Source organism: Manacus candei, unplaced genomic scaffold (assembly GCF_025592945.1).
Source record: "Manacus candei isolate 608988 ecotype Guabito, Panama unplaced genomic scaffold, ASM2559294v1 h1tg000017l, whole genome shotgun sequence".
In the NCBI taxonomy this organism is placed as follows: Eukaryota; Metazoa; Chordata; class Aves; order Passeriformes; family Pipridae; genus Manacus; species Manacus candei.
In genome coordinates this window covers 25,727,786-25,742,121 of record NW_026138065.1, presented here as the reverse complement: position 1 = coordinate 25,742,121, position 14,336 = coordinate 25,727,786, and the positions used below count along the sequence as shown (strand labels likewise).

Here is a 14,336-nt window from a genome sequence, read left to right as displayed (position 1 = left end):
TTAATGCATCTCAGCAGTTAGGAACTTGCTGTAGATTTATGGCTTAAGTGTATTTATGGCCATCTATACCACTGTACCTTCTGGATCCTGTAATGGTAACGTACTCCAGTTCAAACAGTTTGTTTTGCTATTTCTCCACTTGATTGTCTACTCCTTGATATAGCATGAAAGAACAACTGTTAATATCTTTCAGCCTTTATTCGCTATGTTAGACAGGGCAACATCTCTTAGTCTCAATTAATTGGCTCTGTAGTACCTTTGTCATCCAGATCACTTCTCTATACCATCACCTTATGAGCCTGAATTTACCTCACTGAAAAAGCACTGTTTGAACACTGGTCTTATTTGCCTTCTGGACTGTGTGTGCAGTGTCGAATGGGGAAGACTTAGCAATCGCCATTTTGCTGGGTCCATTTGGCCATAGAGGAGGACCATGACATTTCTCTTCATTACCATGACTTTGTAAGAGTAGGAGGACTTGGATAATGTTCTAAACCCAGTTGGTTTGTGCTTAAATGTCTGGTTCAGGAGATCCAATGATTGCTGGATAAATATTTGCAAGGGACTGCAGCTGCCGTAGTTTGCAGATCTTGCTGTCCCACTAGGCTTTGTTTCCTGGAGTTCCAGTGGGTGAAAGGGGACCTGTATCTAGTGTAGCAGGAGCCAGCAAGGTGCCTACCTTATGCTTTATCCTATCGTTGCTGCTACTAAAGGCCAAAATACTTTTGAGTGTTGGGGGAAGAATAACAACTGATGTTGGCATGGGGACCCAGTTAAACTAATAGTCTCAAAAAGCTGTTATTTTTTGCAAATAAGTTTTTCTTTCTGTCAGTTAAGACAACCATTGCTGGAACAAAACTGCAGAATTATTTTTCTATGGTCTTGTTTAAACACAGGCCTATGCATTATGCATGCAATCTAAGACAGTGTCTTTTCTGCAGTCTGTGAAATAGCTTCCAAATGTAGTTTGAACTGGATTTCTTATGTCCATGCTAGTTTCTCTTGCAGTTTTTTAAAAAGCAGACATTCCACTCAAAGCTTTGGCTGTATTATATTCCTGTGCTAGCTTCATCCTCGGCTTAAGAAGAGTGAGCAAGAGTAGAAGCCCCAGTGCAAATGAGGCAGTTACTGTTGCTGGCATCTGAGCAACATCATGTATGCTCACCTGAGACAGTGTTCAGTGGTGCCTGAAGGTTTGGAAGTCTGCAGGTATTTTAGTGCCATGCTATTGTTAGCAATAATGTAGTTTTCAGTGCTGGAAAATGTTTCCATTAAAAGAGCCTTGGATAGATATCATCGATTGTATTGATCCTGCTGAAGTTTGCTGTCTGCTTCTGCTCTGTTTAATTGCATTGCTGATATAATGCAGTAAGGGTTGTTATAGATCTGCAACAGAAAAATTGCCACGAAACAATATGTGCTATTAAAATGTAGCAATTATTAATGTGCAAAATTTTATCAAGAAAATCTGGCTTGATTATTTGAATACTGAAAAATATTAGGCTGTGTTTAACCGTTTCCTTTTTTTTTTTCCCCCCTCCCTAGAAGTTTAGTACAACAATGTCAACACCAGAAAAGAAAGTATCACAGAAGATTGGTTTACGGCTTCGCAACCTGCTCAAACTTCCCAAAGCTCACAAGTGGTGCATATATGAATGGTTCTACTCAAATATAGATAAGTATGTCTGCTTTATATAATTCTCTCTTATTAGTATAGAAAAAAGTTATTTTCTGAAATTGAGCTGCATAGTTCCATATATTGGTTAAATACTTCAAAGTTTATTCTAAATTATTAGTTACTGAAAATTATTTCATTGTTTTGGTGTTGGGTTTTTTTAATCTTTTTTATCATGAACAATGTATGTGGGTAGTTCTTTGGAACTACCAACTTTGGGAAGTTGTCTGTGGAAAGTCTTCCTTCATGGATATAATTTTCTTTTTTATCATATCTGCCTCTACCTGATACAAGATTTTATTCATAATGTTTTTAGCACCTGAAGCACGAAGTTATCAGAACACTTAGACTTCTTTGAACCATTGGATCAGTGTTATACAGGGGAGATAGGAAGGTGTCTGCTTCTTCATAAGGTGCTGCTTCCCTAAAAGGGGTAAATGTTGATATTGGATATTTCTTCCCCATCATCCTGTTTTTACCGTGATCACTAACAAAGCTCCAGGCTGTGACTATTCAGCTTTTATCTAGATATCAGCATCCTTCTTGGATCTCTTAATATATTTCCTAGACTGTTTCTGCAATTCGTGCGTCAGAATCTGTGGCATTTTTAACCTTAACAGCACTAGCACAGTGGTGTAAATTGTTTAAAAGAACCATTTTAATTTATTATAGTAAAACTAAAAATTCTGAAATGTAAAAATCATTATTGAATGGAATCTTAAAATTTACACTGATTGACTAGTGGATGAAAAACTAGTAATTAATATTCTAAAGAATGGCTTTGGAGTTAACAAGCATTATTTTCCAGAATGTACAAACAAAATAATTACTGTTTTTCCTTCCTATTTTAATCACAATTGCTGTAGCTGTTTTCCTTAACTGGGAAGGCACCCATAGCAACAGAAAAACATTCTGGCATATATTCATGAGAAGTGGAAAAATTACACGTCCATTTTAGTTAGTTTTAAATTCATCATCTGTAGAGTTTAATTCCTTTGAAAGAAGTAGTTTTTGCATGCCATTTTCCCTCCTTATTTGAAAAAAATAAACAAAACCTCCAAACCTTACTTATTTTTAGTAGTAATTTTAATATGTGACATTTTTAATTATGATTTTTACAACGGTCCAAAAACTTTTAGTTTATTCTTAAATAATTGTCTGTGAAACTTCAGGCCTGTCAGTAGACTAGAATTTGAGTTTAGCAGGTAAATCTGAAAACCTCTTTGAGAGTTATCAATGTGTGCTTGTGTGGTGGGTTGACCTTGGCTGGATGCCAGGTGCTCATCAAAGCTGCTCTGTCACTCCCCTCCTCAGGTGGACAGGGGAGAGAAGATGTAACAGGAAGGTCATAGGTTGAGATAAGGACAGGGAGAGATTGCTCACCAGTTACTGTCATGTAAAAAACGGACTCGACTTGGGGAAATTAGTTTATTACCAATAAAATCAGAGTCGGATAATGAGAAATAAAACCAAATCTTAAAACACTTTACCCCCATTCCTCGCTTCTTCTTGAGCTCTGTTCCCAGTTCTCTACCTCCTATCCCCCAAAAGCACAGGGGAACACGGAATGGGGGTTGTGGTCGGTTGATCACATGCTGTCTCTGCTGCTCCTTCCTGCTCAGAGGGAGGAATCTTCACACTCTTCTCCTGTTTCAGTGTGGCATCCCTCACATGGTTCACAGTTCTTCATAAACTTCTTCAATGTGAGTCCTTTCCACGAGCTGCAGTTTTTCACAAACTGCTCCAGTGTAGGCCCCTTCTGTGAGGTGCACTTCTTCAGTAATGGACTGCTCCACTGTGGGTCCCCCATGGGGTCACAAGTCCTACCAGAAAACCTGCTGGGTTCCTCTCCATGGGTCCACAGGTTTTGCCAGGAGCCTGCTCTAGTGTGGGCTTCCCAGGGGTTCACAGCCTCCTTAAGGCATCCACCTGCTCTGATGTGGGGCCCTCCAGGGGCTGCAGGTGGCTCCATGGTGGACCTCCATGGGCTGCAGGGGCACAGCTGCCTCACCATGGTCTTCTCTGCTCCAGCACCTGGAGCATCACCTTCACTGACCTTGGCTTGGTGTCTGCAGAGCTGTTTCTCTCAGATATTCTTACTCCTCTGTCCTGCTGCAATTGTTCAGGGTTTTTTTTCCCCTTCCTAACTGTTATCCCAGAGGTTCTACCACCATCACGGATTGTTTCAGCCCTGGCCAGCAGTGGGTCCATCTGTGAGCCAACTGGCATTGGTTCTGTTGGATATAGGAGAAGCTTCTGGCAACTTCTGGCAGATGCCACCCCTGCAGTGTCCCTCTACCAAAACCTTGCCACACAAACCAAATACAGCTTGTAGTACTCGTAAGATATGACTATGTTAAGATATTGTAATATTGCTTACTAAGAGACTTCGTATCTTTGGAAGAAAAACTTTGATATATGTTGTTTTGAGTGATATGATCCAGACTTAATGAAAAACTTAAAGTTTAAACCATAGAGCTGTCAGCTGACAAAATATGGCTCACTGCACAAGTCTCAGAATATTTTAATCGAATTGTCTAATCCAAAATTGAAATAATCAATTTAAGTGCCTTGTCTGCTGTAAGTTTTTAAAATATAATATCTCTACATCTATCATCAGTGGGTATTAGATTATTCAAGCTGTTTCAGTAGGATTCTCTCTATACTACTGCAAAGGACTGTTTTCTGTAAAGTTCCATTGACTTCAGACACACAGAGGCTTCTTAGGACATACTTACTACTGCAGTGAGATCATAGGCCCTCAGAAGCAGATGCACCTGCACCTTGCTTACCCCACATTTTCCGGAGCTTCCAATCTTGTGGATGCTGTGGGTTTGCCTCCTTAGGGACAAGTGATAGTAAAAACAATCAAATAAGATTATCTTTCTCAAAGAAGAAAAAACTCAAAGCAGTTGTTTTTTATACAGATGTGTCCTAGTTAGGACAGCTGAGATCAGTTCATCATGGTGGGTGTAACCCAAAACTGTATTCTATAGCCTTCCATGTCATTTCCCAGAAACTAGACTATTGTTGTCAATAGACTATTCGCACCCTCTGCCCATAGAGCATGGTGGGTGTAACCCAAAACTGTATTCTATAGCCTTCCATGTCATTTCCCAGAAACTAGACTATTGTTGTCAATAGACCATTCGCACCCTCTGCCCATAGAGCCTGACTCCTCAGGCTATAAACTAGGTGTTAAGAGGCCTGTGAGATAGAAGGATGTTTCTGTCCTCACACCCTTTGTGAACTCCCCGCCCTGAGGAGAGTACCAAGCATTCCTGCCTGAACTGGAGGATATATAATCTTGGAGTTTTGGAACATTTTTAAACCCACTCGTGGGATCCAGAGGACGGCTGCATCTCATCGCTCTCAACCAGACTTAGACCACCACTGGACTGCGATCACCAGTTCTGGCCAGACTGCAGCAGCTCTCCCACCAGCAGGTTCTTCCCCTCTCCCTTTACTTTGGACTCAAACAGGGCCCAAGGAACACCACTTTGTTCAGGCCCCAGGGTACTGGGTTACACATTTGGGTTTTTGTGGGTTGAGACCAATTGTTTGTTTGTATTATTGTACTTACTGTATTATTTTAATAAATTGTTATTCTGACTTATAATCTCTCCTTTGAGTTGGGTTCATTCCCCCTGCTGGTTAACTTTTAAACCAGCACAAGATGTCTTATAGTAGCAACAGTAAATACGGATCAAATGAAACCCTTGTATATGCTTCCTTGTCTGTTTCCTGAGCCTCATTGATCATTCTTTGTGATTTCCTTTTTACTTCATGCCACAGCTGCAGATCCTTCTATTGCAAAACTATTCTCTTCCATTCTTGCCCAAGTCTCCTTATCTCCATGAACTTTTCCTCTTTCCTACCACCCCAGACACTCACTTGAAAGCAGTGTTGCTTCCAAGATCCTCTTTGTTCTGTCCCTGGGAATATTCCCCTCCAAACCCCTGCGCCCAGCAGAGAGTGGAGAAAAGTGGCTTTATCTAGGATTCAGTTATTCTTTTGTTCTCTCTGGGTGAGATCTATTTCAGTTGCACGCAGTCTTTAATGATTAACCTTCTATTAGATGGGCATATCTGTTGCTGCTCCCTTGTCTCTTCAGCCTAAGAAGGATGTGGTACTACAGAGGAAAAGGCAGTCATAAAACAGACATACAGGCAGGTCATAGCATCAAAGAGAAATTCGTAAGTTGTGTAGGTATGTTCTCTGAACTGTCACTTCTCTAATACCGATCCTCTGCTTCATCATGGAGTCATGGTATGATACAATAAAAGTCTCACCTGTACAGCTCCAGAGAATAAAGAGTTGGTTCAATTTCCTGTATTTTGGAACCCTCTGTTGAGAATCTGGGTTACAATTGAATGAATTGATGAAAAAAGGTACGGTCTTTCTCAGTGTCACATTGTTCTCCCCTTTATTCTCAGTACCTCACTATATCTTTATGGTTTCCTTCAGTGTGTTGCAGTATCCTCGTCACACTGCACTGGCTTTGCTAAAGTTTCCTTTGGTGCCTTTATGGAGGTTACAAAGCAGGATGAATACATATGTTTCCTTTTGGTAACAAGAGATAGGAGCATTTTTAAACATCAGTGATAATGCTCAAAGAGACCAATTGTCCTGGAAGCTTTCTGGTTTTGTTTTCAGTTGAATTTATTTCAGGTTAAAATTGTTCTTCGAATAGGAGTGTCTTGTGTATGGAACTAATTTATGCTATTTGTTTTCAATGTATTTCTTATGATGGATGTTTTTTGGAATCTCGTGACGAAAGTTTACTAAGTGCAGTTAAGATAGGACCAATTATGTTTCAACAGGCCACTATTTGAAGGAGATAATGACTTCTGTATATGCCTGAAAGAATCTTTTCCAACTTTGAAAACCAGAAAATTGACAAGAGTGGAATGGGGGAAAATCAGACGATTAATGGGAAAACCACGGAGGTAACTTTTTCTTTCTTTCTTTTTGACTTACTACATGTAGTTTTGATGTTACTGGAATTGTTCCTTTTAAAGTAATTTTGCATTCAAGTGATAAAACAAAACAATAGCTTAAGAGTAGTAAAACATACTCATTTTATTGAAATGTTTTCTGAGCACCCCTCTCTCCCCTGCCCCATTCCTTATAGGCACGTGTCCAGTCCATGAAGTTCTCAGGAGCCCATACTTGAAATGTTCTCTTCACATTCTAGATAACTGAGTGCCCGAGCTAGGATGTGTTGAAGTTGTTATTGTATCTTCTATGCTGCAGTGCTTCCTGGCATGGAAGACCAGCCAATTTTTCACTAAGGTTTTATTCTGCCTATAACTAACTCTTCATGGGGAAAACAACTGCACGTTTTCATCTCAATGATTTTATTATTATTTTTAAACTGTTTTGTAGATCCTCAGCTTTTCCTGGCTTGGCTAGCAAAACAGAGAGAGGGTAAAGTCACACATAAAATGTTGTATGTTGTAGAGAAGAAGCTAGAATTGACTGAAAGGCATAGTTTTTTCTATAGTTTAGAATTTTTAATTCTGAAACCCGGTGATTCAGTTCAACCTTTTCATAGAATCTATGCGATTTAGCCTAGAGGAGAGAAGGCTAAGGGAGGATCTCATCTTTGTGAGTGAATGTCTAAAGGGAAGGCATAGAGAAGACAGGGCCAGGCTATTTTCAGCATTATCTGGAGACAGCACAAGAGGCAGTGGACACCAGTGAGGCGGTAGTATCTCCGTCCTTAGAGGTACTCCAAGGCTTTCTAGACATGATGCTGGGAAGCCTCCTGTAAGTGATTCTGGTGGAGGGATTGGAGCAGGTGACCTCCAGAAGTCCTTCCAAACTCAATCATCCCTGTCATTGTGTAAGATCAGGAGAAAAATGTGTAAGTAGTGTTTCATAAATAAACCATCCTTTTATTTGCAAACACTAAGGCTCCTCTTGGAAAGATGTTCATGTCATTTGAGCTTAACTGAGATAGCTTTTCATTCTTCTATTGTCATTCTTCCTTCTGAGAGGGAAATTGTGTATTTAGAGGTTAAATCATTGCTTACTCATTTGAGTAATTTTTAAGTAATTTTCTTTTGCCAAAAACGGGTACCTCTGTAATAGACCAGCTCACCTCATTCAGCAGTCTGTTGGATCATTGATAAAACTTCATAGAATCTTAGAATGGTCTGGGTTGGAAGGGACCTTAAAGATCGTGTAGTTCCAACAAGGGTTGGGGGCAGGAAGCGTAATGGGAAGGGACACCTTCCACTAGATCCGATTGCTCAAAGCCCCATCTGACATGATTAGGTTGAAAACTTCCTTCTGGTTTTGAGTTTGTTTTGTTGTGGGGTTTTTTTGGTTGGGTTTTTTTGCCGTGGGGCAGAGTGTTTTTGGTTTTGATTTTTTTTTTTTTTTTTTGCTTAGCTGTCATACAGGTAGTTCTTTAAAAAGAGAGACTCATGATGAAGGAACCACAGATCTAAATGGGCAGGAAGGTGTTTTGTCTGAATTCTGAAGTAGGAGTATTTGACTGGATAAAGAGTTTGATTGTTTTCAACCAAAACTTCATGAGTTCTTGCTTTTTAGCAACATAAAATAAGCATTCCTGTTTGCTTTTTATTTCTTTACTAATTGAAAAAAAAACCTTACTGGGAGTCATTTTTAAGATGTCGTGACTGGTCTTTGGCCTTAGTTTTGAAAGATTTGAATTATTCTAAATAATTTGAATCCTTTTTCAAGACAATTTTCATCTACCTCTAGAGCAAAGATTTTTTTACATTATTATGACGTTAGAAATTTCTTCTGTCTGTACTCATCATATGGAGGTAAGGTAAATACCATGTCAATACTGATATCTCCCCATGAGGGATAAAATATTTAAGACATTTTGCATCCACAGCGTTGATGGCAGAGGATAATAGTGTCTCTGTGATAGCTGTCGACGTGGTTGTCCTCTTTTTTTTTAAGTTTTGTTTTAAATATACTGTAATATTTTCTTCTTGAGAATATCCAAGTAAGCTCTGCATAAGTCTCCCAACCACCATCCCTCTCTCTCTCTACCATATCCCTTTCTAGATATTTTAAATTCCTGATGAGGACCAGTAGGCAATACACAATTCCAGGTAAACACATTCTGCTCTTCAGTGGTGAACTGGTGAGTGGGACATGCACCTATGGTTGCTCAATCTACAACACAGCTTCCAGGCTATACAAAGACTATGATGACTTTTGTGGTGATTGTGATTGGAAAGCCTGGTACAGGAACCTTCAGTACCTGACAAAAGGACCTCACAGCTTCAATTCATTCTTGCTTATTTTTTTTCCATGTCTTGTTTAGGACTAGGATCTCATTGCATTAACACTGGACACTCTGGACAAAACAGATGGCCTGTGCAGCTTATAATTTAGAAAACATGTATAAGATAAAAGGCAATTGATGTCTGCATATAGTGTGAAACTGCTGAAAGAAAATGGTCCCAATGGTCCCAAGATCCTGGTGACTTAGTGTTTTACAATCTTCTTATACACACTGCAAGGAAGAGAAACTGTGGCTTTGTGGAACTCTCCCAGTGAGGGGTACACAGAAGAAAACATGAGGATGTTTGTTTCAGTATATAATAAGCAGACTTGAAAATAGGAGCTGACTGCTTAGTACTAAGTGGGAAATAACTGAGGAAGATCTTAAAGGGATTTAAATCAGAAAATAATTTGCAATGTAGAAGGGAAAACGAGCAGAGGAGTTGAGTTGACAGTGTCTTCTACAATAACCTCATAAAATAGAATTTCTTATTGATCAGTAATCAATATATAACTGTATGACTTCCACAGAAAATGTTTAAATTGCATTTGACTTCAGTAAAGCAATTAACAAAGGTAGCAAATTATTTGATAAATAACTGCTTCTGCAATTAAGGAGACCTACAATAGCTTCTGTCTGCCTTTTTAAAATTACTTCTTTTATTGACACAGGAATGAAAAACCTTTTTTTAATATAGAATGAGAGATAGGATTGAGTCCTTAATGTCTTTATCCTGTCAGTACCTCCCTCACATGTCATTCCTATTCAGTGGGTTAAAAGTGAAAATGAATAAAACCAAGTAAGGGCCTTGGGATTGAGTCTTCCATCTTTTATATTGCATTTTAAGAACAACCCTCCCCTCCCAAAATGGGGAAGGGGACTGCTAGAGATTATCTGATTTTACCTAAGATCAAAAAAAATTGTACTTTTACTACAATCTCAGAACAGTTAATTTGCGTTATAGAGATTTTGGGGCTGAATTGTACAGGTGCAAGGACCTTGCACAGGTGCAAGGACATGAGACGGAGAAGTGCCCCTTTATGTGCTGAGTCTGGTGTCCTTTCATACTAAGTTACTTTATTTGAGCTAATAAGCACATATGGAAGGGATCTCCTGTATACCAGTGTGGCAGTTTGAGCCATATTAGAAATCTAAAATCCAATTTTTAGGCTTCCCCTCACCCCTTCACACAATTTATCCTAACACTGGAGAGAAACTTTCAGACCAGAGGCTTCTGTAGGGGAAGGGGGAAGTATATACATTTATTTACACAAATAAATACTATACAAACTAAAGGCAACTATATATATATATATATTACGTTACTATCAGTCAGTCCCTTCAAGCCCCTCCTTTAACTTTAGTCCAGGAGCAGCCTTTAAGGCTTTTGCTGTGGGAGTGTTCTGGGCTCCTGAGCACTCCCCCTCACCAAGTTCAAGTTGTTTGTTACAGTTTCTCTCCTCACGAAGTCCAAGAAGACAGCTGTGAGTCCTTGCTCTTCTGCTGTTGGTGATTTCTCCCTCTCGGTGTCTCGCCTCGGTTCGTAGGCTGCTGCAGTGTAGCTTATCAAGCGTCTGTGTCCTGGAATCCTCATTCCTTCACGTCAGTTCTCAGCTGTCCCCGGTCAGCTTCGGCAGGCAATTCCTGAGCTCTTGGCTTGTCTCCAATTTCGCCTGGGATTCTTCTCCCAAGCACCGAGATGATTTATCAGCCCGTCCACTTGGCTCTGCTCAAATGCTGAGCCTTAAAACCCACCCCCCACCAGCCTAAATGCAGTGGGGGGAAAAAGCCCCCTAGCCTTGGCCACAGGCAGCTCGGTTCAGTTATGCACTGTCCCAAGCGTCCCGCAGCTGCAGGGCGGGGAAAGAAGGCCCAGCCTCCTCCCTCTTACCTCAGGTGCTGTGAAATTCTTCCACAGCACACACTCCAAATACTGACTCTAACTCTAGCCAAAGGCTGAGCTGGGGGGTCTCAGGGCTCCCCTCTCCCCCCTGGAGGGGAAGAGAGGGAGCCCAGCCACCCCCTGGCCTTGTCCACCTACACGCAGCAGACACCAACAGCAAAACAACCAAGACAGAACTGCCAACCGTTTCCAGTGCTGTGAGATATGATTTTGAGCAGAAGCGAACAACATGAGTGGTGATCGGCTCTCCAGGGAACACTGCCCTGGCACCCAATCACCTCTGAGCCCCCCAGCCTCTCGGGGGGCCAACTTCAAACTATGACAGCCAGTAAGTGTTGACAGCCAGGGATCTCACGGTCCGTCTTCCTCACGTGCATTGAGCTGGCACCCAGAGTAGATTGGGTGTGGGACCTGCTTTAGCTTTGTTGTGACACCAGGTGGATCCCTATAAGCAGAAAAAATTCTAAAAAGTTGTACTCTTCAGATATACTGATGCAACAGCTACTATTTGTATTATTTTTAAATAAACTCTTATTTTAGGAGTGATAATTCTGGGGACTAATACTGTCTAAACACGTTCAATGAAATTCTTTTCCCTTGAACACATGACCCCAAGTTTTTTCATTTTCTCTCACTGGTTTGTAAACTGTGCCTATTTATGTCATGTGCCTTCGCATATGTATGTTTTCGGTGCTGAAGTTAAGTACAGTTTTACCTAATTGTATTATAGGTGTTCCTCTGCATTCTTTGAGGAAGAGAGGTCAGCATTAAAACAGAAACGGCAGAAAATAAGACTTCTGCAGCAGCGGAAAGTTGCAGATCTTTCACAGTTCAAAGATCTTCCAGAAGAAATTCCATTACCGCTTGTAATAGGAACAAAAGTTACAGGTAATTTCTTAGAAACAAACAAAAAAGCAGCCAAGTGTTTTGCAGAGATTTTTAGTAAGCCATAATACACTTAAGTGCACGTAATTAAATTAAATGTAGAACATAAAAAATTGTATGGGTTTTTGTTAGTTCATTGAGAAGGTGCTTGTGAGGTTTAGCTAGTGTTAGTAAAACAGTGATACGGTTTTGAGGTACAAACTTGGTAGGGTTTGTTATTTCTGCTGTTCATACTGTGGGGTTTTTTAATGTCTGATGTATCTACCAAATTTTGGAGAGAGAGATATGCTTAAATGCAAAATAACGAGTGCTGCTTGAGAGTTTATAATCTGACCTAATATAAAACTTGAACTTTATTTTTCCATAAATATAAAAATACCTGTTTTGAAATGGATATACAATTGATACTGCATTGTAGTTGGACATGTATGCCGAACATGATATTGCCTTACTGAAGAAACTTACATATAGCTGAGGAAGGAATATTGTTAAAAACATTCTTCAAGTTTTGTCTAATTTTATAAAAACTTGAATTCCTCCCTACTGTCTGATTATGGTTGAGATGCTTTTCGCATAAGCATCTCCCACTCAGGCCACTACTGTTCATTGCTTTTTTTGTGTTCAACAACATTGCCCTTGATTCTTGCTGAAGAGCAGGAGTGCACAACACTGCCTCTCCCCACTCTCCTAGAGCTGTATCCTTGAGCTGGGTTCCACATTGTCTTTTGCTAAGTATGCAGTCATCAGAGGAGGTGATCAGAGAGAAGTGCTATGCAAAATCATCCGGAAATTGACTTTTGCCTGCAAAATCTGTCTGTCAGAAGGTATTGGGTATTAAACAGTGGGGGTTTCTTAGACATAAGTGTAGTGCTAAGGATTAGATTTGGGAAATATTTGACCTGCAGACTTAAATTTGACAAAAATTTGGGTAATATTTTTATTGCTTTTGCTTTTCTGGGTTTGCTTTTGCTTTTCTGTTTTTTTTTCCCATTTAATCTGTGGGTTTTAACTATACATATAAAGGATCACTTGCAAAAGGTGTATTAAGTCTGTTTTTCTCAATGGTGTCAGAACATTACAGTGTTTGGTTTCTTGTTGTGTTTTTAAGCGCGTTTGCGAGGTGTCCATGACGGTCTGTTCACTGGACAAATAGACGCTGTGGACACCCTTAACGCTACCTACAGAGTGACTTTTGACAGGGCAGGTCTTGGAACACACACAGTCCCAGATTATGAAGTTCTTGTAAGTATTAATGACACGTTCTCAAAGTAGCTGTAATAAAAAAAAAAAGCAAATTAAAAAAATCTACAGTGGTATGCTTTAATTAAAAATATTATACCCAGGTGGTATTGTCATAAAGTAGAAACAAGCATAACAGATGCATGGGAAATTCCAGGATAATGAGCTTCTACTCTTAATGGCTTTACAAAGCAGGATAACCCTATTGATAAAAACATAATGGCTTAGGCTGGAATAATTTACTAGACCTACTATTACATGCTATTATAATAACCTGAGTTCAATATGAAGAAATATATGAAGTGTAAGATCCCAAAGAAAATTCTGCAATGGGATCTCACCAGGATTTGCAGAAAATGTTCAAGAAAACCTGGCCCTCTTTAATTTGCCAAAGTCAGGAAAGGCCTGTGGTAGTTGCAAGCAACTATTAAGAGTTGATTGAACTTCATTTTGAAACTTCTTGTGCTAATGAAGCCACCTGGGAGGATGTTGTTTTGGTCAAACAATTTAGGATGATTTCCTGGCTCATAGGCTTTTGTACCAGTTTACGAGCTCTAGGAATCGTTCCTGCCAAACAGTCTGGTCTAGACTGCAAGCTTTTAGGAGGACCTCATGTTCTTTTGTATCTTGTGTAGTGTTGAATCTGTGTAACTTAGAATCTCTAGTCCCTGTCATGATCTGACTTTGGAACCTCTACTGAACCTCTGTTCAGTTGTGATTTGTCTGCAACTTGCCAGAAGAATTCTGGGAAATATTCCTGCAGGTTTTATTTGACGTGAGGCTGGAACACTGAAAACTCCAGCGGTGGAACAGGGTTTTGAAGCTCCTGCCTAGACCAAAAGGAAAACATTAATCTTTTTGTGTTGTTGGGTTGATGTGTGGATGGGCATGGCTCATCCAGACTTCGAGAGATGTGTAAAATTAATTAATCTGACACTTGAGGTATATCCTTTTCCTGTCTTCCAGAGCAACGAGCCTCATGAAACCATGCCAATTGCTGCCTTCGGACAGAAACAACGGCCTTCAAGGTTCTTTATGACTCCTCCCCGATTGCCATACACACCTTCACTCCAGTCTCCAATTACAGTAAGTTACTTTTTTCTTGTAGTATTAATCATTGAAGATTTTTTGATACATGTTGAAACTGTTACCTTCAACAGTTTTTGAGATTAATTTTCTGAGGTTATTCAGCAAGATAAAAAGGTTAGCAAAACCCTCTAAAACTAAGCTTTTAATTTAAATGTTTTTTCCTATACAGGATAGTGATCCTTTATTAGGACAATCTTCGTGGAAAAGCAAAATTTCAGGCACAGATAGTGAAACACTAGGAGGCTTTCCGGTAGAATTCCTCATTCAAGTGG

General features: G+C 39.9%; 1 protein-coding gene across 5 annotated transcripts in view; it reads left to right on the top strand.

Moving 5' to 3' along the window:
• The window catches only part of LIN9 (lin-9 DREAM MuvB core complex component), a 47,088-nt gene that overhangs the window by 14,296 nt on the left and 18,456 nt on the right, over nt 1-14,336 (top strand). For all 5 annotated transcript variants that reach the window (XR_007903917.1, XR_007903916.1, XR_007903915.1 and 2 more), the window contains exons 5-10: nt 1,546-1,679; nt 6,499-6,624; nt 11,582-11,739; nt 12,845-12,978; nt 13,942-14,061; nt 14,234-14,335. Coding sequence is in view for 1 of the 5 variants with exons in the window: in XM_051783405.1 (XP_051639365.1) it covers nt 1,546-1,679; nt 6,499-6,624; nt 11,582-11,739; nt 12,845-12,978; nt 13,942-14,061; nt 14,234-14,335 (774 nt within the window). In the remaining 4 variants the exon portion in view is untranslated. The remainder of the gene's footprint in view (nt 1-1,545; nt 1,680-6,498; nt 6,625-11,581; nt 11,740-12,844; nt 12,979-13,941; nt 14,062-14,233; nt 14,336) is intronic.